This window comes from Hyaena hyaena, unplaced genomic scaffold, assembly GCF_003009895.1.
Source record: "Hyaena hyaena isolate Hyena2069 unplaced genomic scaffold, ASM300989v1 scaffold_71, whole genome shotgun sequence".
Taxonomy (NCBI): domain Eukaryota; kingdom Metazoa; phylum Chordata; class Mammalia; order Carnivora; family Hyaenidae; genus Hyaena; species Hyaena hyaena.
This window is the reverse complement of record NW_024080704.1, coordinates 548,876-573,781: the sequence shown is the minus strand read 5'-3', so window position 1 is coordinate 573,781 and position 24,906 is coordinate 548,876. Positions and strand designations below refer to the sequence as shown.

The window sequence follows — 24,906 nt, the reverse complement described above, 5'->3', positions numbered from 1 at the left end:
AACAATAAATATTCCTGAGCCCCATCCTTGCAAATTCTGATCTGGTCGATTTGGGGTGGGGCTCGGGAATCTCTATTTTGAGACACTCTCCTAAGGGATAGTGATATAACCAGGAACCTCTGGGTTAGATGAGTTATGGAAGAGTCTTTGAGCTCTAACATTCTGAGGGCTATGACCTATGACCAGAGCCATTCTGTCCTCTTTCTATGAACAGGTCAGGCAATAGTCCTGCTCAGAAGCAAGAGGGAAGGCAAAATGATTCTCTTCTTGCCCCTCGCAGAGCCCCGAGACACCCTGAATTTCACAGTAATGTCTTTGGCACCATTGGCAGCCCTGTCAGAGTCCATCTCTAGGTGACAGAAGCCACCTGTAGGTTGAGGACCAAATCTTACTCGGCGGCCCTGGCCACTTTCGACCTTATTTTTTGTCTCTGTTCTCTCGTCTGTATTATAGAGGTAATTCTCTGTAGCCTGGAGGATCTCTACACCCGCCTCTGGGAGTGAACAGTCAAGAACTACTCTCTTCCTCTCAGGCTTCATCCTGTTTCTTACGTCTTGCTCTTGCTCCCACTCCCGATCCTTTGTCCCTTCTTTCCTCGCTGCACCTGCATCAGCTGTGACCGTCCTTCCCATCCTGCCGTCAAACACCAGAGGATGCGGCAAGACCTAGAATACCCGGGTTCTAAGTCGCGTTCTCGGGGCAGTGTGTTCAGTCGGTCTCCTAGGATACGGGGAAAGTGAGGCTGAGCGGAGGGGTGCACTCCTGAGTGTCCTCCTCCCTCCTGGACCCCAGTCTCAAAAATCTCCACAGGGGACGAGAACCAGAGCTGTTGGGAATTAGAAGAGAAAGAAAGAAGAAGAGGTGAGGGGGGAGGGGTGGGGAGAAGGATGAGGAGAGGAGAGCGCGGAGAGGCTGACAAGAAAGAGGGCAAGTAGGCAGGCAGACAGGACCAGGAGAGAAGGGTGAGCTGAGAGAAGGGACAAGGAAGGCGTCACGATGGGGAGGGAGAGAAACTGGAGGAAAGAAAAGAAAGGCTATTAAGTGGGACGTGGTGGGGGCAGAAGATGACAGAGAGGAGACACAAAACATCCATGTCCCCCACGGATCCGGAGCCGCGCCCTAACCTGCTTCCGAGACAAAACCCTTTCTAAGGGCAGAGCCTGGTGAAATCTCCGAGCTGGACACACGGAACCTTAGTTCTGGCCTCACCTGCTGCTACTTAATTAACTCATTCGAGGACTCTGGCGGTTCAGTTCATCTTTCTAGTCCTCAGCCCCCTTCTCTGTAAAATGAAATCCAGTTCTGACGTCCGGGAGCTCCTGAGTTGGAATTGGCCCTCACGTGTCGCCTGGATCTAGGTTTCAAATAGCGAGTCAGGAACGGGAGCAGGAGTGGAAGAACAAGGCGAGCCCTGGGGCTGGAAGAGTTTGATAAAAAGTCTAAGATAATTTTCCAAAGAGGGACACCTGGGCGGCCTGTCAGTCAAGCTTCTGACTTGGTTTCAGCTCAGGTCTTGATCTCAGGGTCGTGAGTTGGAGCCTTGTGTTGGGCTACTTAGAAAGGATTTTCCCCCCTAAGGCTTGTTTGAGAGGAAGTAGGTTCCAAAACAGGAGGGTCCCAGCTTTGGAGCTTAGGCTTCCTGTGCTTCCCGTGTTTCTGGACATTCCAGGGAGGCTCCCAGACACGGGTGTAAGGGAAGGTAATTCTTTCTTCTCCCAGGGCCGAGACCCACCCCATCCCCGAGTCCCTATGCCCCAGACACGGGAGCTGAAATTCAGAGAGGAGATAAGGCAGGATGTTGGCAAAGGGGGATTAGAGCCCCTTGCCCTAGAATCCGAGGACCTGAGACGTTTAGAACACCTTTTACTTCAGTCTCCATTCAGCTTTGCAGCCTTAGATTCCAAAATGCATTGCCACCCAAAGTAGCAGAGCTGTTTTTCTCGCTCTCATGAAGCACTCTGGCCCCTTCGTCCATCCAGAGGCTTCTTCTGGTCTCACCCAGGCTCACATATTCAGCCTCAGCCAGCAAAACCTTTGCATTTTGGAACTGTCTCGGGGTTCTCTCTCTCCCGAGAGCTACCTCGAGTTGTCCTTCCCACTTAGATGCAGACTGGTTCCCAACCTTCCCCTCTCCCTCTCCCTTCCCCTGCATGTTTGCTAGTCTTTTAGAAACTAAGTCTTCTATAGGGGCGCCTGGGTGGCTCAGTTGGTTAAGCATCTAACTCTTGATTAGCTCAGGTCTTGATCTCATGGCTGCGAGTTCAAGCCCCATGTTGGGCTGTACACTGGGTGTGGAGTCTACTTTTAAAAAGGAAGGGAGGGAAGGAAGGAGGAAGGAAGGAAGGAAGGAAGGAAAACTTCATTATTAGGTCCCTCGCATTTCTGGACTTCTGCTTTGGGTCCTATAGTCAGGGAAGTTGCATTTTCAGTGACCCCCACATTTTTCCTAAAGATTATAGGCTCTTCCTATTTATAGGCTCTTCCAACTAAACGGAGATAGGCTCTTTGACCTGAGACAAGTCACATCACATTTCTGGCTTCTGCTTTTCATTTATTAAATAGAGGGAGTTGAACTGCACAATGTTTTTAATGGAGCGCCACCTGAATGATTTTAGAGATGCTTTTTGTGTTTTAGATACTCACCATTGTCAAAATTTTAACTTATCAATTAAAAACCACAACTATTCTATTCCTTTGATTATACAACGCATAGAGCTTTATGCTTCGGGAACTTTGCCAGTTCCAGAAAGATTGTGTCAAGAGTTGAGAATTTCTGGGGCACCTGGGTGGCTCAGCTGGTTAAGCATCCGACTTTGGCTCAGGTCAGATCCTATGGTTCATGGGTTCGAGCCCCGCATCAGGCTCTGTGCTGACAGCTCAGAGCCTGGAGCCTGTTTCAGATCCTGTGTCTTCCTCTCTCTCTGCCCCTCCCCCACTCATGCTCTGTCTTTCTCAAAAATAAATAAACTATATAAAAAAAAATTTTTTTTTAAAGAGTTGAGAATTTCTTATAAGCACTACGTATCAAGTCTTCTAGTTCTTTTCTAAGGAAGTTTGTTGTTACCTACTAGGACAACTTATCCAGGTCCTAAATTAGCATAGATCTTAAAGAAGGTTCTCTTTTTTTTAGCAGGTAGAGAAGACCTGAAAATGCAGTTCTGGGCCGCCTGGGTGGCTCAGTCAGTTAAGCGTCTGACTTCAGCTCAGGTCATGATCTTGTGGTCTGTGAGTTCGAGCCCTACTTCGGGCTCTGTGCCAATAGCTCAGAGACTGGAGCCTGCTTCAGATTCTAAGTCTCTGTCTCTCTCTGCCCCTTCCCTGCTCACACTCTCTGTCTGTCTGTCTGTCTCCCTCAGAAATAAATAAACATTTAAAAATTTTAAGAAAATGCAGTTCTGAGACTCTATAACTTACCTGGTCCATTAAACTGAGAATAACTGTTCAGCCAAAGAGTATAAAATGTGCTTTTCTATGTGAAGGCAGAAAGAGACGGCTCATTTTTCAAGTATGGCACTAAGTGTCACAGAAGAGTCAAAAGAGCCACTCTGCCCCGGCCCCCAGGAGCTGGATGATCTGCACAGGAGTGTGAAGAGGGCTCCCAAGATGGAGAAGCTGGGGTCATTCCATCTGGAGAAGGGAAGGCTGGGATAGGGAGAGATTCCAGGTTCTGAAAGGGGGAAGCCAGCTTGATGGTGCCCCTTAATAATCACGAGCTAAGAAGGACAGTATAGGTTACACAGTGGACTGTGGGGTATTGGGTAGAAGGCTCTGGTGTAGCCCTGTCTGGACTTGACTATGGGAAATAGCAGAGCCTTTAGAATCAGACACATTTGGCTTTAAATTCTGAATCCCTATGTGATTCGACGCAAGTTTCTTAGCCTCTCTAAGCCTCAGAGTCTACCAAACTCAAACTAGAAGTAAAAAAAGCTGGAGACTATGTAGATGAACTACCTAGCATATAGTGGCCAGTCAAGGCACACTGCTTTCCTTCCCTTCCTCCTTTGATCTGTTATTCTAAGACTACCAGTATTAACCCAAAGCAATTTCTTTTTTAATTAAAATTTTTTTTAATGTTTTATTTATTTCTGAGAGAGAGAGACAGCATGAGCAGGGGAGAGTCAGAGAGAGAGGGAGACACAGAATCCGAAACAGGCTCCAGGCTCTGAGCTGTCAGCACAGAGCCTGATGCAGGGCTCGAACCCACAAACCATGAGATCATGACCTGAGCTGAAGTCGGACGCCCAATCGACTGAGCCACCCAGGAGCCCCTTTTTAAAAATATTTTTAAATGTTTATTTATTTTTTTGAGAGAGAGCAGGAGCAGAAAAGGGGCAGAGAGACAGAGAGACCCAGAATCTGAAGCAGGCTCCAGGCTCTGAGCTGTCAGCACAGAGCCTAATGTGGGGCTTGAACTCACAAACCAGGAGATCATGACCTGAGCTGAAGTTGGCCGCTTAACCGACTGAGCCACCCAGGTGCCCCAACCCAAAGCTTTTTATTCCTCTTTGCTCCTGTAGGTGACTCTGGCATCAGCTGGTGGAGCAGGAGGTGATGGCGTCCCTGAATCAAGGCCGTGAGTACCCCAGCAGGAGACGAGGGTTTGGGGAGACAGCCCAGGGTCGGGGAGGAGTCCGGGTCCTTGTTCCAGAGCTCCTCCTGGGCCCTCTACCCTCCCCGCCAGCTACCCAGCCAGCCCCTTCTCCTGGCCCAGGGCTGCTCATCAATCAAGAGGTGCTGCTGATGCAGAAAGGCATGGTGATGCGCAAGGTGAGGTCCAAAAGCTGGAAGAAACTAAGATACTTCAGACTTCAGGATGACGGCATGACAGTCTGGCATGCCCGGCAGGCGGGAGGCAATGCCAAGCCCAGCTGTGAGTCACGTGGTTAGCTAGGGGTGGGCGTGTTGGGTAGACTGGACTCTGAAGAGGCCAGCAGCTGGAGAGCAGGGGAGGGACCGGGGTCCTACAGTGTGTCCTTGTGCTGTCCCTCTCGTTCCTCTCTCTGGAATTTATAACGGCACTTGCCTCGTAAGGCTATTTATGAGGATTCAACCAGCGATGGCGTGTAAAGGGCTTAGGGGAGCCCTAGCCTATAATAAAGCTCAATAAATCACAGGTTATAGTGTATCGCTATTAAATTAAGGCATGATCTCAGGCATCGGGCTGCCTGCATTAAAGCCCTTGCTCTGCCACTCTCTGGCTGAGCTGACAAGTTACTTAAATTAAGCTTCAGTTTCCTCATCTGCAAAATGGAGATTAAACAGTATCTGCCGAGATGGTTACAGGGACTAAATAAGTTAATGTATAAAGCACTTACCATGGGACCTAAAACCAGGATGCATTTAATACATTAGCCACGATAATGAATGTTTTTAAAAGTCATAAACGCAGCATAACAATGTGCATCCTGTTGGCCAGATGCCTTACGGGTCCTCTAAAAATCTGATCACAGGACACATGTAAGAGTGTGCATTAGAGATATAATCGAATCTCACAGGCCACACCACCTCCGGCTGAGGAAAGGGGGTGGAAGAATTTCTCTGGCTCTCCCCTAGACGTCTGGAAAGAGGAAGCCCTCAAACCTGGAACGGGGGAATTGAATTTGGGCACATCATGCTTTGGTGTAACTGCTACTGCGTAGACTCAGAGAGTGTTTCTTTCCGTCAGTGATCACTAGCATGTGGACAGGCCACAGAAGGGACCACCCCTTATTTCAGATAAGGGGTTAAGTCATTTTGGTCTGTGTCATACTGCCAGCTGCTGGCCAAAAGCCAGGTCTTGCCACTCCCCGCACAAGGCCCCTTGCCATGCTGCCTATGAAAATGGCAGTGACTCATGGGGAATCTTGAATCCCAGGGGTCTGCACCTCCCTGTACTAAGACTTGGGGGTTTCATCCTGTGGAGGTTGGGGTTCCTCTTCCCTGTGGCTTCACAGAGAGGAAGGGAGTACAGGTCCCTGGCCCTTCACCCCTGCAATTTGGTGGATTCTCTTCCTCAGTGCCCCGCTTGCTTCTTCTCTGGCAGTCTCAATCTCTGACGTGGAGACAGTGCGTGAGGGCCATGAGTCTGAGCTGCTGCGCAGCCTGGCAGAAGAGTTCCCCCTGGAGCAGGGCTTCACCATCGTCTTCCATGGCCGCCGCTCCAACCTGGACCTGGTGGCCAGCAGTGTTGAGGAGGCCCAGATATGGATGCGGGGACTCCAACATTTGGTGGACTTTGTCACCAGCATGGACCAAAAGGAGAGGCTGGACCAGTATCAGCAGGATGGAGTCAGAGTGGGAACCAGGGGTCACGAAAGAGGCTGCCGGGCTAAGGACGGGCGGGGGCGTGCAGGGATAGGGAGGTCTAAGAGGCCAGATGGGGTGGGCAAGGGCAGCTCCAGCCCATGTGAGGCAGAGGATATTAAAGGAGTAATTGAGGCTTGGGATAGCAAAAAACATAGTCAGGCAGAGAATGGGCATAAGGGATTGGTGGAAGGGACAGCGAGAGGCAAAGGACCAAACAAGGTACTGATCTTGAGAGCTGAACGAAGATCCCGGTGGCAGTAACCACCATAAGGACTGGGAAGCAGCTTTCGTGGTGTTGACTGATTCAGATTTCCTAGATTGTATTCACCTTCCTTGCCAGTTCGTTCATGCATTTGTTCCTTCCTTCCTTCATTCATTCATTCATTTCCCATTTATTAAGCAGACAGTATCAGCCACTATACCACCGTTCAGAAGTACGAAGATCAGTGAGACTCAGGCATGGTTTTAGTTGTTGGAAAAAAATGGAATTGGGTAAATAATCTGTGTCCTAGAAGTGAAGTGTTACGGGACTTAGGTTATTTGTGGGTGTTCAAAGGAAGGAGAAATTTTTTTTTCTGAGATTTACATTTAATTTTTTTATTTTAAAGGTTTTTTTTTAATGTTTTATTTATTTCTAGGAGAGAGAGAGACAGCGTGAGCAGGGAAGGGTCAGAGAGAGAGGGAGTCACAGACTGAAACAGGCTCCAGGCTCTGAGCTGGCAGTCAGCACAGAGCCCGACGCGGGGCTTGAACCCACGAACCGCGAGATCATGACCTAAGCGAAAGTCGGACGCCCAACCGACTAAGCCACCCAGGCGCCCCTAATTTTTTTTTATTTATTTTACAAATAGTTTATTGTCAAATTAGTTTCCACATAACACCCAGTGCTCATCCCCACGAGTGCCCTCCTCCATGCCCATCCCCCCTCCCCCCCATATCCATCAGTCCTCAGTTTTTGTCAGCATTCAAGAGTCTCTCATGGTTTGCCTCTCTCCCTTTCCCCCACCATTTCCCCCTCTCTTCTCCCCCTTGTTCCTCAGTTAAGTTCCTCCTAATCCAGGAAGGAGAAATTTTTAATTCTAGCTGAGAGAGTTCTGAGAAAACTTTAGGCAGGTAGTTGCATTTGAGCTGAGCCTTGAAAGAGAGTAGAATTTGAACCTAGAGAAGGAGAGAAAGGCTGTCCTGCCTGAGGGAACAGCATACAAAGGCCCAGATGCAGGGCATTGAAGAGCAGGAAAGAGTGGGACACCAGAGAGCCAAAGTTCAGGGAGGAAAAGAGGTGTGATGAGAAGGCTGGGTGGGGGCCAGATCATGGCGGTGAAGACCTTCAATCTGTGTTAGGAAACGTGGGCTCCTTTCTGCAGGCAACAGGGTGGCCCCTGCAGGCACCCGAGCCGTGCGGGGACAAGATAGATTGGTGCTCTGGGGAGACTATTCTCGCAGCTCATGTGGAAAGTGCATTGGCCGTGGAGGAGAGGCTGGGAAGATACTAGGCGGGAGGATGTCAGTGGATGAACATGCACACTCATCTGCACACACAATCGCACACACAGTGCTTTTGCCTTGACTCACACCTGGGTGGCTGAGCGACTGGTTCCAGCGCGGAGACAAGAACCAGGACGGCCGCATGAGCTTCCCGGAGGTCCAGCGCTTACTACGCCTGATGAACGTGGAAATGGACCAAGATTACGCCTTGCATCTTTTCCAAGTGAGTCTTTTGGGGAAGGGTTTTCAGAAGCCAGCCAAGACCACGTTCCCACTTGGTCAGAAGTATTCTGGCCCTGACCAGCATCGCTCTTTGTTGAATCTCTCCTGTGCGCCCTGCCGCTATGCCAGGCTCGATGGAAAGGGTAGGGTGTGGCTCTTAGCCTTCCGTTGGCTTAGAGAGACAATTCATGGGGGCGACTGGGTGGCTCAGTCGGTTAAGCGTCTGACTCTTGGTTTCGGCTCAGGTCATGATCTCACGGTTTGTGGGTTCAAGCCGTGCATCGGGCTCCATGCTGACAGTGTGGAGCCTGCTTGAGATCCCCTGTCTCCCTCTCTCTCTGTCCTTTGCCTGCTCACGCTCTCTGTCTCTCAATACAGATAAATAAACTTTAAAAATAAAAAAATTAATTAAAAAAAGAAAGATGAGTCATAATCTTATGAAAGGTAAACCATACATTACTATGTCAGACGTCAAGGACCTCTCTGTCCATAGCCGGAATTTCACATGTGCCTAGTATCAATGGAAAACTCCAACTGGAATGTGAGGAAGTAGGAGGAGAGAGCTTTTGACCTTGTAGGCATTTGTCGGGGGCAGTTCACTCTTTCTAATTGAAATTTTCTCTAGTAGCAAATGGTATGGCTACAGGTTTGCTTTTTGCTTGCCGAAGTGGCTCTTATGAATACTAAATGTCAGGTGTTCTGTGGGCATACTGGGGAAGTGTGTTTGTATCCATCTGTTAGTAAGACTGCCCTTACAAGGCAAGTCGAAGCCATAAAATTTGCTCTTAAAAGGATTTGTCCACATCCTCTAAACCCTCGCTTGTAGGCAGCAGACGAATCCCAGTCTGGGGCTCTGGAAGGAGAAGAATTTGTAGAGTTCTATAAGGCTCTGACTAAGCGCCCTGAGGTGCTGGAAGTGTTTGAAAACTTTTCGGCCGATGGGCAGAAGCTGACCCTGCTGGAATTTGTGGATTTCCTCCGAGAGGAGCAGAATGAAGGAGAAAGAGCTTCTGACCTTGCTCTGGAACTCATCGACCGCTATGAGCCTTCAGAGAGCGGTAAGAGGGCTGGAGGGTGGAGAGGCACCGGCCATGGGGCGGGGAGGGGGACCAGGATTAGAAAGGTCTAGAGACAAGCCGCCTTCTGCCTAACTCAGGGAAGGCTGAGTCCACCCGTACCCCAACCCCTGGGCAATCATTTTCACCTCATTCAACCACTCCATGGGAAGGAGAGAAGAAATTTCCTTCCCAAATAAGACAGGAGTCTCCTGTGATACGAGATCTCTCCGGTGGAAGAGATCCTCCAGCTTCACTTTCGGAATAAGTTCTTCCTGATACCCACATTTGTCCCCGGGGGAAAAGGAAGAGCCTCGTTCTTCTTGCTTTGGCTTCTCCTCCAGCGCATACGATTCCTTTTCCTCTAGCTCCTTCATGGTTCCTGTTTGGTGTTCCTTTAAGTGCTGGGTCTCCGCCCTTTCCTGAACTTTCTCCAAATTCTCCAAGTAGTTCTTAAATTGCTAAGGCCCTGGGCCAGGGAAGCTAGTCAGTCCCTGGCTGAGGGGGGTGATGAGGAGGCCAGTCACCTAGCTTTTCGCAAGCATGGATAACCCTCAGACCTCTCTCCCTGCCCCTTCAGTGGACAACCCCCTGCCCTTCATGCCCTTCAGAATTCCAGGAATTGACATTAATAATAAATGATTTGCAAGGCACTTTCACATCGCTTACTTCATTTAGTCCTCCCTTCAACCTTGTAAATCAAAAGCATAATCTTTATTCGGCTACTGCGAAGCCTCCCATCATGTGCCAACATCACTACATGCCTTTTGTTTCCTCATCCTTCCCATGGCCCGTTGAAGTGGGTTCCATTATTAAGTCAGTTGTGCAAAAGAAGAGAACTAGGGTTTAGAAAGATCAACTGAGTTGCTCAAAGCCAACAGCTAATGAGAGGAGGAATCAGGATTCAAACCCGGGTCCCTTCACCCTTTCCTCATACCTCTGTGGAACACGAGGATTAGAGATGAGATGAATGAGAGCTGGACAAGGGACCCACATTTCCAAGTCTCGACTCCCAACGCCCTTTCATTCGTTCGTTCGCTCACGACGTCAGCTAATGCTCACTGAGCACGTGTCATGTACCAGGACCTCAGGACCGGAGAGGCAGCAGGCAGAGGTTGGGCAAGGACACTGCCTTCATGGAGCTTCGAGTCAAACAGAAAGGATTGGAATCGCTGATTCCAGATTCCTGTTCATGTTTAGAGAAGAAAGGGAGCTATAAAGAAATCATTTCAGGGGCGCCTGGGTGGCTTAGTCGGTTAAGCGTCCGACTTTCGCTTGGGTCATGATCTCGCGGTTCGTGGGTTCAAGCCCCGCGTCGGGCTCTGTGCTGACTGCCAGCTCAGAGCCTGGAGCCTGTTTCAGTCTGTGACTCCCTCTCTCTCTCTCTGACCCTCCCCTGCTCATGCTGTCTCTCTCTCTCTCCTAGAAATAAATAAAAACATTAAAAAAAAAGAAATCATTTCAGAAAATTAAATAGAAGAAGAATGCAGTGGCTTAAGAAGTAGGATCTTCTATTTCCAGTGCAGTTTCATTTATTCTACCACCTGGCCCTCAGGGTGTTCCCTCCCCTGAATTCCCCTGACAGATACTATACTCTGGCTGCGGAGAATCATATCAGGAGACCTGGGCTCAACTCCCCACTGTACTTCTTTTTTTTTTTTCTTTTTCATTTTTAAAAATTATTTATTTATTTATTTATTTATTTTTTTTTTTTTTTACAAATAGTTTATTGTCAAATTAGTTTCTACATAACACTCAGTGCTCATCCCCAAAGTGCCCTCCTCCATGCCCATCTATTTATTTATTTTTAAATTTACATCCAAGCTAGTTAGCATATAGTGCAATAATAATTTCAGGAGTAGAATCCAGTGATTCATCCCCTACATGTAACACCCAGTGCTCATCCCAGAAAGTGTCCTTAATGCCCCGTGCCCATTTAGCCCGTGCCCCCCACCCACAGCCCCTCCAGCAACCCTCAGTTTATTCTCTATATTTAAGAGTCTCTTATGTTTTGTCCTTGTCCCTGTTTTTATATTATTTTTGCTCCCCTTCCCTTATGTTCATCTGTTTTGTATCTTAAGTTCCATATATGAGTGAAGTCATATATTTGTCTTTCTTTGATTTATTTCGCTTAGCATAATACCCTGTAGTTCCATCCACATTGTTGCAAATGGCAAGCTTTCATTATTTTTGATTGCCAAGTAATACTCCAGTGTGTGTGTGTGTGTGTGTGTGTGTGTGTGCGTGCGCGCGCACGTGTGTGTATACCGCATCTTCTTTATCCATTCATCTGTCCATGGACATTTGGGCTCTTCCCATACTTTGGCTATTGTCAATAGGGCTGCTATAAACATTGGGGTGCATGTGCACCCTTCGAAACAGCACACCTGTATCCCTTGGATAAATACCTAGTGGTGCAATTGCTGGGTCATAGAGTAGTTCTATTTTTAATTTTTTGAGGAACCTCCACCCTGTTTTCCAGAGTGGCTGCACCAGTTTGCATTCCCACCGGCAGTGCAAACGAGACCCTTTTTCTTCGCATCCTCACCAACATCTGTTGTTGCCTGAGTTGTTAATGTTAGCCATTCTGATGGGTGTGAGGTGGTATCTCATTGTGGTTTTGATGTGTATTTTCCTGATGATGAGTGATGTTGAGCAGTTTTTCATGTGTCTGTTGGCCACCTGGATGTCTTCTTTAGAAAATACTTATTCATGTCTTTTGCCCATTTCTTCACTGGATTGTTTGATAAATTCTTTCTAGATTTTGGATACCAACCCTTTATCTGATATGTCATTTGCAAATATCTTCTCCCATTCCGTCGGTTGCCTTTTAGTTTTGCTGATTGTTTCTTCCGCTGTGCAGAAGTTTTTATCTTGATGAAGTCCCGATAGTTCAGTTTTGCTTCTGTTTCCCTTGCCTCTGGAGACGTGTTGAGTAAGAAGTTGCTGCGGCCGAGGTCAAAGATTTTGCAAGCTTTCTCCTCTTCCCCACCGTCCTTTTTACTAACTGCGTAACCTTGGGCAAGCTGAGACACGGTTTGCTCATTTGTAAAATAATTGGTTATCGAATGAAATGATGAACATGAAATGTATCTGGCCACTGTGGATTTACCCTTGTGACGTAAGTTATTACCGTAGAGAAGAAAACTTCCTGTCTCACTTCCCACCACCGCCCTGCTCCACCATCGCTGGGTCTTCTCAAAGCTGGAGCAAGGAAGCTCGGCATTAGAGTCAAGTTGTTCGGCCTCCCAAGGGAACCCCCGTGCAGCATTGTTCCCCTCAGGGAGACCGCACAGCCCAGTGATATGGGTGTGGCTCGGACCTCTGGCTGCCTGGGTTCAAATCCCAGCTCCTTCACTTATCAGTTATGTTACCTAACCTATCAGGGCAGATTATATTGTATCTACCTCATCATGTTGGTGAGAGCATTAAGAGAGATGCTGCATGGAATGTTCTGGGTATTAAGGGCTCAGTATGAGTCGTCGTTGTTGGTATGTATGAAGCCCATGCTGAGACGAGTGAGGGCTATGAAAGGAGTGACAGGGCGCTGCCATTAAAGAAAATGTAGTCCAGGGGCGCCTGGGTGGCTCTGTTGGTTAAGCGTCTGACTTCAGCTCAGGTCATGATCTCACGGTTTGTGGGTTCGAGCCCCGCATCGGGCTCTGTGCTGACAGCTAGCTCAGAGCCTGGAGCCTGTCTTCGGATTCTGTGTCTCCCTCTCTCTCTGACCCTCCCCTGCTCATGCTGTCTCTATCTCTCTCTCAAAAATAAATAAAACATTAAAAAAATGTAGTCCAAGGGGATATTGGACAACTGCTCTTCAAAATACCATATGGGAATCAATGATAGGAAGAAACCCTCAGGTCACGGTTGGCAGCAGTTACGCAGCCCAGGGAATGAAACACAGGTACCTCAGTTGTGTCATTAAGTCTTTGACTTTGTTTGCCTCTGGGCCTCAGTTTCCCCATCTATAAAATCAACCCGTTGCACTAAATACTATGCTGTCCATTATGGTAACCCTGAGCTCTGTGTGACTATTTAAATTTAGATGAACTAAATTCGGGGTGCCTGGCTGGCTCAGTTGGAAGAGCATGCGACTCTTAATCCTGGGGTCATGAGTTCAAGCCCCCCATTGAGTGTAGAGATTACTGAAAAGAATAAATAAGTTGAAACTTAAAAAACAATAACTAGTTGAAATCAAAATTTTAAATTCACTTCTTCAGTCACACAACCACACTTCAAGTGTTCAGTTAGCCATATGTGTTTGGAGGCTACCATACTGGACGTCACAGAATAGAACATTTCCATCATTGCAGAAAGTCCTATTGTATAGCACTGGATTAGAATGGTTTTTTTTTAACATTCATTTATTTTTGAGAGACAGAGAGACAGAGCGTGAGCAGGGGAGGGGCAGAGGGAGAGGGAGACACAGAATCCAAAGCAGGCTCCAGGCTCTGAGCTGTCAGCACAGAGCCTGATGCGGGGCTTAAACTCACGAACCGTGAGATCATGACCTGAGCCAAAGTCGGCTGCTTAACCGACTGAGCCACCCAGGTGCCCTAGGTTTGGCTTTTTTCTGAACAAATACTTTTTATTAGTTTATTTATTTATTTTAAATATATATCTTTTAACATTTTTTTTAATGTTTTGTTTATTTCTGAGAGAGAGACAGCATGAGCAGGGGAGGGTCAGAGAGAGAGGGAAACACAGAATCCGAAACAGGCTCCAGGCTATGAGCTAGCTGTCAGCACAGAGCCCGATGCGGGGCTCTACCCCATGAACCATGAGCTCGTGACCTGAGCCAAAGTCAGATGCTTAGCCAACTGAGCCACCCAGGTGCCCCTTGGTTTATTTATTTTTGAGAGAGACAGAGAGACCATGAGTAGGGGAGGAGCAGAGAGAGAATCCCAAGCAGCCTCCCTGCTCAACACAGAGCCTGACGTGGGGCTCAATCCCACAACTTTAAGATTATGATCTGAGGCAAAATAAGGAGTCAGACACAACCACCTGAGCCACCCAGACACCTCTGGACTAGAATAATCTCAATGATTCTCCTTGTAGCTTTAACTTTCTCTGAGGGCCATGGTGATCCAAGTGAGAGTGGGTGGGGCACGTTTGGGATCTAGAGGCTGGGAGTGGACACCATCTGAAAGCCAGGACTCTGGAGAGAGGTGGGGTGAAGGCCAGGCTGGGGATATGCCGGGATGCTCTCACTCAGAGCTTCTCACTCTATCATTCCCCTGCTCCACACCTTAGGCAAAGTGCGACACGTGCTGAGCTTGGATGGCTTCCTCAGCTACCTCTGCTCGAAGGACGGAGATATCTTCAACCCAACCTGCCTCCCCGTCTACCAAGATATGACTCAACCCTTGAGCCACTACTACATCAACTCCTCTCACAACACCTACCTAGTGGGGGACCAGATTTGTGGCCAGAGCAGCGTCGAGGGATATATACGGTGTAGTGGGAAGGGCTCCGGCTCATGAGAAGGGACCATCTGTGCTACCCATAGCTAACAGGGATTGAGAAGGTGTCCTGGGGGGCTTGGGGCTGAGGATACCTGAGAGACTTGGAGGTCATGTCGAAGACTGACAGGAGAGTAGTATTGAAACTCTATGAGTATACGGAGCTTTTTTCTCTTTCATAGGCTATGAAATGCTCTTGGAACCCAGAGGTCCTGACAGGTTTATTTTGAACAAATAAAGTAAATGTTACACAGAAGGCAGTAGCACATAGAAGTTAGAAATATATGTTCTGGAGTAGGACCATTTGAGGTCAAATCCCACCTCTCTCAGATCTTGGTACTCTGGTTCTAAGTATTTTTTTTTTCTTAAATGTTTTATTTATTTCTAGGAGAGAGAGAGAGACAGAGCGTGAGCAGGGGAGGGTCAGAGAGAGAGGGAGGGTCACAGACTGAAACAGGCTCCAGGCTCTGAGCTGGCAGTCAGCACAGAGCCCGACGCGGGGCCCTAACCCACGAACCGCGAGATCATGACCTAAGCGAAAGTCAGACGCTTAACCGACTAAGCCACCCAGGCGACCCTGGTTCTAAGTATTTAACCCTTCTGTGCTTCAGTTTCCCCATCTGTGAAATAGGGATGATAACAATGCCTATTCTGTCTGAGTTGTGAGGATTATATACATATATATATATATATATTTTTTTTTTTTTTTTTTTTTGAGCAGTGCAGGGGAAGGGCGGAGAGAGGGAGGCACAGAATCCGAAGCAGGCTCCACATTGTCAGCACAGAGCCCGATGTGGTGCTCGATCTCATGAACCTCAGATCATGACCTGAGCCGAAATCAAGAGTCGGATGCTTACCCGACTCAGCCACCTCGGCTCCCCCTGAATTGTGAGGATTAATAGTTACTAAGTGGTATCCTGCTTTTATTGTGATTATTCATGGTTAGATGAAATAGTCAAGATATCTTGACTTCCAGTGCCAGCAACTGAACTAGTAGCTTCCGGGCATACAAAGATCAATGGAATATATTGTTTCTGCCCTAGGATGTCTAGTAGAGAAAATAAAGTACAAATTTACTGAGAGTTTGAGGGGCGCTTGGCTGGCACAGTTGGTAGAACACACAACTCTTGATCTTGGGGTCATGAATTCAAGCCCTATGTTGGGTGCAGAGCTTACTTTAAAAACAAACAAACCTCCTAAAAGTTTAAATAACTCAAGTGTCACAAAATGATATACAACCAGAACAGCAGAAGCATCATGAGGCAATCTGTGATGACTCGCTGAAGGCGGACTGTGAGGTGGGTGGGCTGGGGTGGGGGGTGGAGGTGTCGTGAGCTGTGGCAGTATCCTGGTGCACAGAGAAAGGCCCACAGAGGTATAGCATGAAAGGGTCTTAACAAATAAGTGCCAGTGGGCACTGTTCTCTCCAGAGTGGGTAAGGGGCCTCTCACGGAAGATGAGACCTTGACCCCCCTCTGTCCTCTGGGCTTTGGGGTTCTTACAGGGCCCTGAAGAGGGGGTGCCGCTGTGTGGAGGTGGATATATGGGACGGACCTGGTGGGGAACCTGTCGTTTACCATGGACACACCCTGACCTCCCGCATCCCATTCAAAGATGTCGTGGTCACTGTGGCACAGTACGCCTTCCAGGTAGGAGCCCCGGGATGGGCACACCGGTGAGGGGAGATGACCTGAGGGAGGAGCAGCTGGCTCTGGATCTGGAGAGGAGAGAGGGATACAGGGGAGGTCATATCAAATGGCATATATGTCTAACTGTGAAACATCAGGCAAGTATTAAGGGATTATGAATAAGGGTTGGATATATCACCAGTAATTAGTAGGCATAGAGTTAATTGCTAGAGATTAGTAATCATTACTTTGAATAACTTTCACCTATTTGGGAGATGGGTGGATAAGGAAACAGAGAAAGTGGTGGGTACGGCCAGGGTACAGTTGGGATCAGGAGATGAGAGTTTAACATGAGCACATAATCGAGGGAATGGCCTAGCTTTCCCACTCTGAGGCCAAAAACTCAAAGGGGCCAGAGGGACCTGGCTCAGACCTGGTACAGGTCTCAGATTTGGGATCCCAACAAGGACATTTAAATTTTTTCTTCTTTTTTTTTTTTTTTTTTTGAGGGAAAGAGCATGCACAAGTTGGGGGGAGGCAGAGAGAGGGAGAGGGAGAGAATCCCAAGCAGTTCTGAACTGTCAACATGGAGCCTGACATGGGGCTTGAGCTCACGAACTGTGAGATCATGACCTGAGCTGAAATCAAGAGTCGGACACTTAACTGACTGAGCCACCCAGGCGTCCCCCCAACAGTGACTTTTAAACGTGTGGGGGGGGGCCCAGCCCCAGCAAGACCTCCTTGACACCTGGAATAGGGTCAGAGGAGCTTAGCCATCAGGGTGCTCAGCTGAGTGAGTCACCAGGGGGACCCTGGAGACGTAAGGAAGTTACAGGCTTTAGAACTCTGGCTCCAACGTCCCCTCCCCCATCAGACATCAGACTACCCGGTCATCCTGTCCCTGGAGAACCACTGCAGTTGGGAGCAGCAGCAGGTCATCGCGCAGCATCTGACCGAGATCCTGGGGGAGCAGTTGCTGAGCACAACCTTGGACGGGCTGCTGCCCACTCAGCTGCCCTCGCCTGAGGTAGGCACCGTGCTCCCCCAGCCTGGGCTCCGCCGTGGCCTCCACACCCACCCCATCTCGGCCCCTTCCTTTGTGCCCCTCCTGTGCCCTTCTTCTCACACTTGGATGGACTCTCTCACTCTTTAATATCTTGGAGCAACTTTAAAAAATTTTTTTAATTAAAAACTTTTTATTTGAGAGAGAGAGAATCCCAAGCAGGCTCCACGCTCAGCATGGAGCCCAGTGTGGGGCTCAATCCCATGACCCAATGTCCCAACAACTTCAATGTTTAAAAAATGCGATGGAACACAGAATTGTTTATAGTTCTCTGAATTTTAAATCGATTATTTACTTATTTCTTTTTTTCAATGGAAATATCTTTTTTTCCTGATAGTTCATAATTATGGTAGACCATACAAACAACATACAGAAAGGGAAGTCCTCCACCCACATCTCAACCTCTCCGAAAGCAGCTGTTAATAGATTTTTAAAGTTTTGTTTTTGTTTTTGTTTTGAGAGAGAGAGAGAGAGAGAGAGAAAGTGGGGGGGGGCAAAGAAAGAGGGAGAGAAAATCCCAAGCAGGGGTCAGTTACACTCCACACTAAGCCTGATCCAGGACTTGATCTCATGACCTCGAGATCATGACCTGAGCTGAAGTCAAGAGCTGGAAAACTCAACCGGCTAAGCCATCCAGGTGCCCTGTCAATAGATTTTTTTTAGTGCTTATATAAACATGCATGTGTATATATATTTACCTTTTTAAAAGCATGCATAGGATCCTTTTCTATATCTCTTTTATATCTCATATATATATATATATACCATGGATGCCTTTTCATGTAAATTTTTCTCCTTTTAAGAGCTGTGTGGTATTCTACTTTCTGTTATACACCATAACTATTCAAACAGTAAAACGGTAATCATTCAGGTTGTTGCTAAGTTTTCACTTGTACATACAGCTTTGTCCATTTACTCTTTCTGTGAGATGGGTTTCTAGAAGTAAAATTGCGGTGTTGAAAAGTTTGCATGTTGATATTTTAGCAATCATTGCCAAGTTGCCCTCTGGGGGGAAAAAAAACAAATTGCATTCCAACTAACAGTGTAAAAGAGTGACTACAAACAACTCCAGTAGTAAGATGATTCATAGTGGCAAATGTGAAGAAAAAAAAGGAAAGAAAGAAAAATTCAAGTTTTTAAAAAAGAGAGGTCTATATTATATTTTCTTCTCTTGAATTAATTTATATTATTTACCCACTTTTATTGGGCTTATAATCTTTTTTATGTTTAATTTTAGATAGAGAGAGCTCACACAGGGTGGGGAGGGACACAGGGAGAGAGAGAGAGACAGAGAGAGAGAATCTTAAGCAGGCTCATGCTCAGCGTGGAGTCTGACTTGGGGCTCAGTCCCATGACCCTAGCCAAAATCAAGAGTCAGATGCTCAACTGACTGAGCTACTCAGGCACCCCAGGTCGCCCCAGGTTTATAATCTTTATTAATATATAATAAGTTTGTTTGCTTTACAGAGATGATTCCTACGCAAGGAACTATAGCTACAGTTTTATATATATATATCATATATATAACTGTATATGTATATATATATATATATATATATATATATATATACATATATATATTTGAGAGACAGAGGGAGACAGAGAGTGAACAGGGGAAAAGCAGAGAGAAAGGGAGTCACAGAATCTGAAGCAGGCTACAGGCTCTAAGCTGTCAGCACGGAGTCCAATGTGGGGCTTGAACACACGAACCGTGAGATCATGGCCTCAGCTGAAGTCAGACACTTAACCCACTGAGCCACCCAGGCACCCCTGGTTTGTGTTTGTTTTTTTTCTTTAATTTTTTTAAATGTTTATTTATTTTTGAGACAGGGAGAGACAGAGCACAAGCTGAGGAGGGGCAGGGAGGGAGACACAGAATCTGAAACAGGTTCCAGGCTCTGAGCTGTCAGCACAGAACCCAATGTGGGGCTTGAACCCACAGATCACGAGATCATGACCTGAGCCGAAGTCGGATGCTTAATGGACTGAACCACCCAGGCACCGTTTATTATTTTTTTAAAGTGGACTCTACACCTGATACGGGGCTTGAACTCACAGCCCTGAGATCGAGAGTCCCATGCTGTACTGACAGAGCCAGTCAGGTGCCCCTATAACATGGTTTTAAATGTTACAGATATTGATAATATCTTTGGAAAATATCTGGTTTTGCAGTCTTTGTTTTTGTCCTACTGCATCTTCTGCCATAGTGGGGATTTTAAGCTTTATGTAGTCAAATCTGCTGGTTCTTTTTTTTTTTTTTACTTATTATTATTTTTTACGTATAGTTTATTGTCTGCTGGTTCTTTTTATGTCTTCTGAGTTTTCTTCTCCTGTTTCCCTCCCTCCTGTTTCTAAATGCTATTCAAAGATGATTCAAAAAGATTCTGTGTTTTCTTCTAATACTCTTAGGTTCTTTACATTTAAATCTTTAATCTGGGAGGAGTTTTTATGTGTCAAATCGAGGTAAGGGGTCCCATGTATTGTTTTCCAAACGGATAGAGATGTTACCAGTTGGCTTAATGGCAGGGAATCCCTATCCTGTGTATCATGCAGCCTCCCTGTGGAGACTCCTGACCACCCACTTCCCATCTTTGAGGTGGTCCCGTCAGAGCAGTGGGCGCTGCATGGTCCCGAGGAGGGGCCCAGAGCAGACAGGTGAACAGGTCCCTTCATTTCTACCCCCAGGAGCTTCGGGGGAAGATCCTGGTGAAAGGGAAGAAGTTACAGACCCTTGAGGAGGACCTTGAGGAAGAGGAAGTGGAGATGCTAGAGTCTGAACTGGAGGGACAGCAGGAAGCTGAGCCGGAGCTGGAGGCTCAGTTTGAGTCTGAGCCCCAGGAGCTGAGCCCCCGCAGTAAGGACAAAAAGAAGGACAAGGTGGGCCAGGAGAGTGGTCTTTCCGCTCTAGCGTTAGGTCGGTCTGTACCACCAGCTGAGTTCACGTGTGGAGGCACTAGAGCCAGCCCAGGAGCAAAATGCCCCTTGCCCCCAGTAAAAGAGGTATAGGGGTGGCATTGCTATATGTGGTCATGTGGGGAGAACTAGATTGCAGTGGCTTTCTAACTGCTTTGGGCCATGACATCTTTTTTGAATGAAATGTTATATGAGAGCTCCGTATGCCAAAGAGATAAATGTGGAGCTAGCCTAGTGGGAGCACCCATTTGACTCCCTCCTGGGTCACCCCGCTGACTCCTGAGAGACAGCTTTTAAAATAGATTTTTAAAAAATATTTTTATTTATTTCTAGGAGAGAGAGAGACAGAGTGAGCAGGGGAGGGTCAGAGAGAGAGGGAGACACAGACTCCGAAATAGGCTCCAGGCTCTGAGCTGGCAGTCAGCACAGAGCCCGACACGGGGCTCGAACCCACGAACCGCGAGATCATGACCTAAGCGAAAGTCGGACGCTTAACCGACTAAGCCACCCAGGAGCCCCTAAAATAGATTTTTTTAAATGTTTACTTTCTGAAATAGAGAAAGAGCGAGTGAGCGAGCATGAGCACAAGTGGGGGGAAGGGCAGAGAAAGACACAGAATCCAAAGCAGGCTTCAGGCTTTGAGCGCTCAGCACAGAGCCTGACATGGGGCTTGAACCCACAAACCATGAGATCATGACTTGAGCCGAAAGTCAAATGCTTAACTGAGTGAGTCAACCAGGCTCCCCTCCTCCTGAGACATCTTTGGTACTAATTCTCAGTCTTAAAGGCCAGTTTGAAAACCACTGGTGTGTGTGTGTGTGTGAGAGAGACAGAGAGAGAGACAGACAGACAGACAGAGAGACAAAGAGAGAGAGGAAAGGAGGGAGGGAAGGGGAGAGAGGGGACAGGAGCACTGTGCTACTGTATTGGGTAAGTAGGGCTTCTTGGAGGGACGCCTGTGGCCTCATCTAAACTGAGCTTAGAGAAAGCTTCTTGGAAAAGGTGAGTCTGAGAAGGGGCCGGAAATAGCCAAAAAGGAGGAACAGAAAGAGTCAGGGAAGGCGAAGGCTTCAGTCAGACTGTGCCAAAGTAGTCCATCTCCCTGTGGGGGAAGGGGTGCCATTGGTGGGTCCGCCAAGATCCTGGTTTGGAAGTCTGCTTTTGCTTCTCGTGCACTTCCTTGACTTCGCTGACTAACTGCTCACTTACCCTGTCGTCTCTGGGGCTGCGGTGTCTAACCTGCTACCATGTCCAGGGAAGGAAATGGGAATTCAGGAGACAAATGTAAAGCTTTTACTCTGGGACCCTCCACATCCTTCCCGGTGTGACTTCCATGCCTATTGGCATACCTTGGCATGGCTGTCTGGGTTCGTGTACACTTTGACAACATTTACTATTGTTTTAAAAGACGAGAGGTAGGGGGGAGGACACCCCTCTGCTTAAGATTAAGTTACAAACCGTTACCCAGAAAGTAACTGTAGAGCAGACCCTTTAAGCCCAGAAGCTGAAACTGATCCCATCAGTGTATGTAGACTGCCTTTATTCCCATTCCCACCCCCAGGTTGTGATGTGTCCGCTGTTTTGTACGCCTGTCTGTTGTCAGATTATGGCTCAGGCTCCTATTTCCAAGCCTGAGTCCGTTCTCTTTCCCAAGCAGGTGAGGCAGGAGGGAGAATGCAATGGGGAGGCAGTGGGCAGAGGCGTAGGCCGGGTGGGGAAATTCAGTTCCTGGCCAGTGGCCCCTTCCCGCTCAGGTGGCCGAGGGTTTGATTTCATCTTTCTATTTTCTCCTTTCCCAGAAATCCAAACCTGTCTTGTGTCCAACCCTCTCTGCCCTGGTTGTCTACTTGAAGTCTGTCTCATTCCACAGCTTTGCTCACTCGAGGGAGCACTACCGCTTCTATGAGACATCATCTTTCTCTGAAACCAAGGCCAAGAGCCTCATCAAGGAGGCTGGTCAGGACCAAAAGGGAGGGCCAGGGAGGGAACTGGGATGGATAAGGTCAGGCTGCTGGGCGGGCAGAGGAGTCCCAAGAAATAGGACGAAGGGGCTAAGGAGAGATGAGGGAGCAGGCGCCGGGCCTCGCAGGAGTAGCAGTAGTGGGCTCACAGCGCTAGAGGGAGGGAGGCTGGGGAGACGGGTCAGGACGGAACAGAGAGGCATGGGGGAAGCCTTCTAGAGCTGGCCTCGGGGGTGCTAGAGACCACAGTGAAGTGCCTGGAACCAGGAAAGTGGTGGAATCCGCTCCATTGCCATCTCCCTACTATATCCCTTTTGCAGGCAATGAGTTTGTGCAGCACAACGCCTGGCAGTTAAGCCGTGTGTATCCCAGTGGCCTGAGGACAGATTCGTCCAATTACAACCCCCAGGAGCTCTGGAATGTGGGCTGCCAGATGGGTGAGGGGGCGGCAGGGGCGAGGGGGAGGGAGTGGAAGAGCAACAGGTGCCCAGAGGGCCAGGGAATGCTTGACCAAGAAAGATGCCCTCGATGCGGGGTGTTCCCAGCAGGCCCTTTTATACCCAATACATCGTAATCCCCCGGAAGAGGGCCTAGATGGTTCCTGAGATGGATCCTTCTCTGTTCTCCTGGGGCCCTCAGTGGCTATGAATGTGCAGACCGCGGGGCTGGAGATGGACATCTACGATGGGTTCTTCCGCCAGAACGGTGGCTGTGGCTACGTGCTGAAGCCCGACTTCCTGCGCGATGCCCAGAGTTCCTTCCACCCCGAGAGGCCTGTCAGCCCTTTCAAAGCCCAGACCCTCCTAATCCAGGTACCAGGGAGAGGAAAAAGGGTCGGGAAGAGCCTAAGGTAGCTGGGACAGGAGCAGGGGGGAGAGATGGCTGGGCCCGGCAAGAGTGTGGTGGGTGAATTCCTCACAGGACAGCAGAGCCCGACTATGAATGGTGTGGAATTTGGAGCCACTGCCTTGGTTTAAACCCATTCACTGGTTGTGTAACTCTGGGCAGGTTCCTTAACCTCAGGCTCCCCACCTGTAGAATGAGTGATGAGACTACCCACCTCACAGGGCTGTTGCGATTAACAAAGGGCCTACAACAATGCCTGGTGCAGACAGAGTAAGTGCTAGAAAGAGGTTGCTGACATGAACATACCTGCTTCCAAACCTTGTTAAATTTCTACTCGGATGCATTTTAAATTGCAGGTAGATTACTAGAAGAGAATGTATTACCCAAATCTAGAAGCTGTAGCGCAAGGTCCTGTGCATCCCCCCTCCCCCATTTCCCCCAGGGTGTAAGAGCGAGCTGGAGTGGGGCCGGGCTGAACAGGAACTAGTGAGGTTCCAGAGTCTCGTTTGCAGGTGATCAGTGGTCAGCAACTCCCCAAGGAGGACATGACTAAGGAGAGGTCCATTGTGGATCCACTGGTGAGAGTGGAGATCTTCGGCATCCGCCCAGACACAACCCGGCAAGAGACGAGCTACGTGGAGAACAACGGTGAGACGAGGCAGTTCTGGTGGGACAGGAGGAGCACGACTGTTTTCCTCCCATGCTGCCCCCCCCCCCCCCCCCCCCCCCCCCCCCCCCCCCCCCCCCCCCCCCCCCCCCCCCCCCCCCCCCCCCGTGAAGCACAGTCCCCGTCACCATCCACCTCTCCCACCTCCACGGGAAGAAGCAGTGTAGAACAGGACAGAGAAGGGCCTGGACATCTTGGGTCCGAGTACTGGCCCCTTACACAGAAGCTCCAGCAGCCCGGGCAGATTGCTTACCCACTCCGGGCCGCCACCCCTCCCCTCTGTCCCCTCACGCGGATCGCTCTAAAAAGCACGGCGGCCCAGGATGGGCCTAAAGAAAACAGCCAACGATCTGTCCCTTCACTCCCTCCCTCCTTCACCCCCTCTTCAGGTTTTAATCCATACTGGGGACAGACCCTATGCTTCCGGGTCCTGGTGCCTGAACTGGCCCTGCTGCGTTTTGTGGTACAGGATTACAACTGGAAGACCCGAAACGACTTTATCGGGCAGTACACACTACCCTGGACCTGCATGCAACAAGGTGGGCCGGTGCCTCAAACCCTGGCCAACACCCCAGCTCCGGCTGCCCTCCTAATGCGGTCCTCCTGCCCCTTTCCAGGCTACCGCCACATCCATCTGCTCTCCAAGGATGGCACCAGCCTGCATCCGGCCTCCATCTTCGTGCATATCTGCACCCAGGAAGGGCTGGAGGAGGATGAATCCTAAGGCGGGCACTTCTTGGGAAGGGTGGGTGCGCTGGCTTGAGACGGTAAGAAAAACCGGGAAGGACGCTCCAGAAAGCAAACAGAGGTGGCGAAAACAAAGTTTTGGGCTGTGCATTCCTAAGCACAAAATTACCTCACCCTTCCTAACAAGCAAATTCAGGACCTGATTTTTCACTTGCTTTCTCTTCCCTTTCTTCGTTTTTCCATCTGTGGTATCTTTTCTGCCCCTTCCTGTGCATACTCCCTGCTGGCCTTCCTTCCTTCCTCTTGCCACAGCCTCAATCCCACACCCAGATCTAGGATGAATCTCTTTCATCAACCCTGGCTCAAAGGCTGGCTGCCACCAGAAACCCGGAGAGGGGCTAGGAGCAGAGAAACGCGAAGGGGCATTACCCATCCCTGCCTCCAACTTCCTCAAAGCTCAGAGCCAAGGAAAGGACAGACCAATCCTCAAGGTCCCCCAGGCAAAGGGTGGGGAAGGAGACCTGATCCCAAGACTACACAGACTCTCAAGAGAAGACTGCACGGCCGCATCCCCCCTGGACTGCTCTTCCCTAGCCCCACTTGTACAAATAGAGCTTTTCTCCCCACTT

The 24,906-nt window shown here is 48.7% G+C and overlaps 1 protein-coding gene across 3 annotated transcripts in view; it reads left to right on the top strand.

Annotated features, from left to right (window-relative positions):
* Positions 1-24,906, top strand: part of PLCD4 (phospholipase C delta 4) — a 25,618-nt gene extending 712 nt beyond the window's left edge. The window contains exons 2-16 of one of the 3 annotated variants that reach the window (XM_039233185.1): positions 4,518-4,573; positions 4,712-4,870; positions 6,023-6,251; positions 7,864-7,993; positions 8,819-9,050; positions 14,304-14,505; positions 16,017-16,161; positions 17,015-17,167; positions 19,889-20,080; positions 21,916-22,072; positions 22,398-22,514; positions 22,717-22,889; positions 23,436-23,571; positions 23,980-24,129; positions 24,208-24,906. In XM_039233185.1, the coding sequence (XP_039089116.1) occupies positions 4,552-4,573; positions 4,712-4,870; positions 6,023-6,251; positions 7,864-7,993; positions 8,819-9,050; positions 14,304-14,505; positions 16,017-16,161; positions 17,015-17,167; positions 19,889-20,080; positions 21,916-22,072; positions 22,398-22,514; positions 22,717-22,889; positions 23,436-23,571; positions 23,980-24,129; positions 24,208-24,314 (2,304 nt within the window). In that variant the 5' untranslated portion in view covers positions 4,518-4,551 and the 3' untranslated portion in view covers positions 24,315-24,906. Of the gene's footprint in view, positions 1-4,517; positions 4,574-4,711; positions 4,871-6,022; positions 6,252-7,843; positions 7,994-8,818; positions 9,051-14,303; positions 14,506-16,016; positions 16,162-17,014; positions 17,168-19,888; positions 20,081-21,677; positions 21,774-21,915; positions 22,073-22,397; positions 22,515-22,716; positions 22,890-23,435; positions 23,572-23,979 lie in introns of those variants that run through there. The other 2 variants (XM_039233184.1, XM_039233183.1) reach the window with 2 other exon arrangements.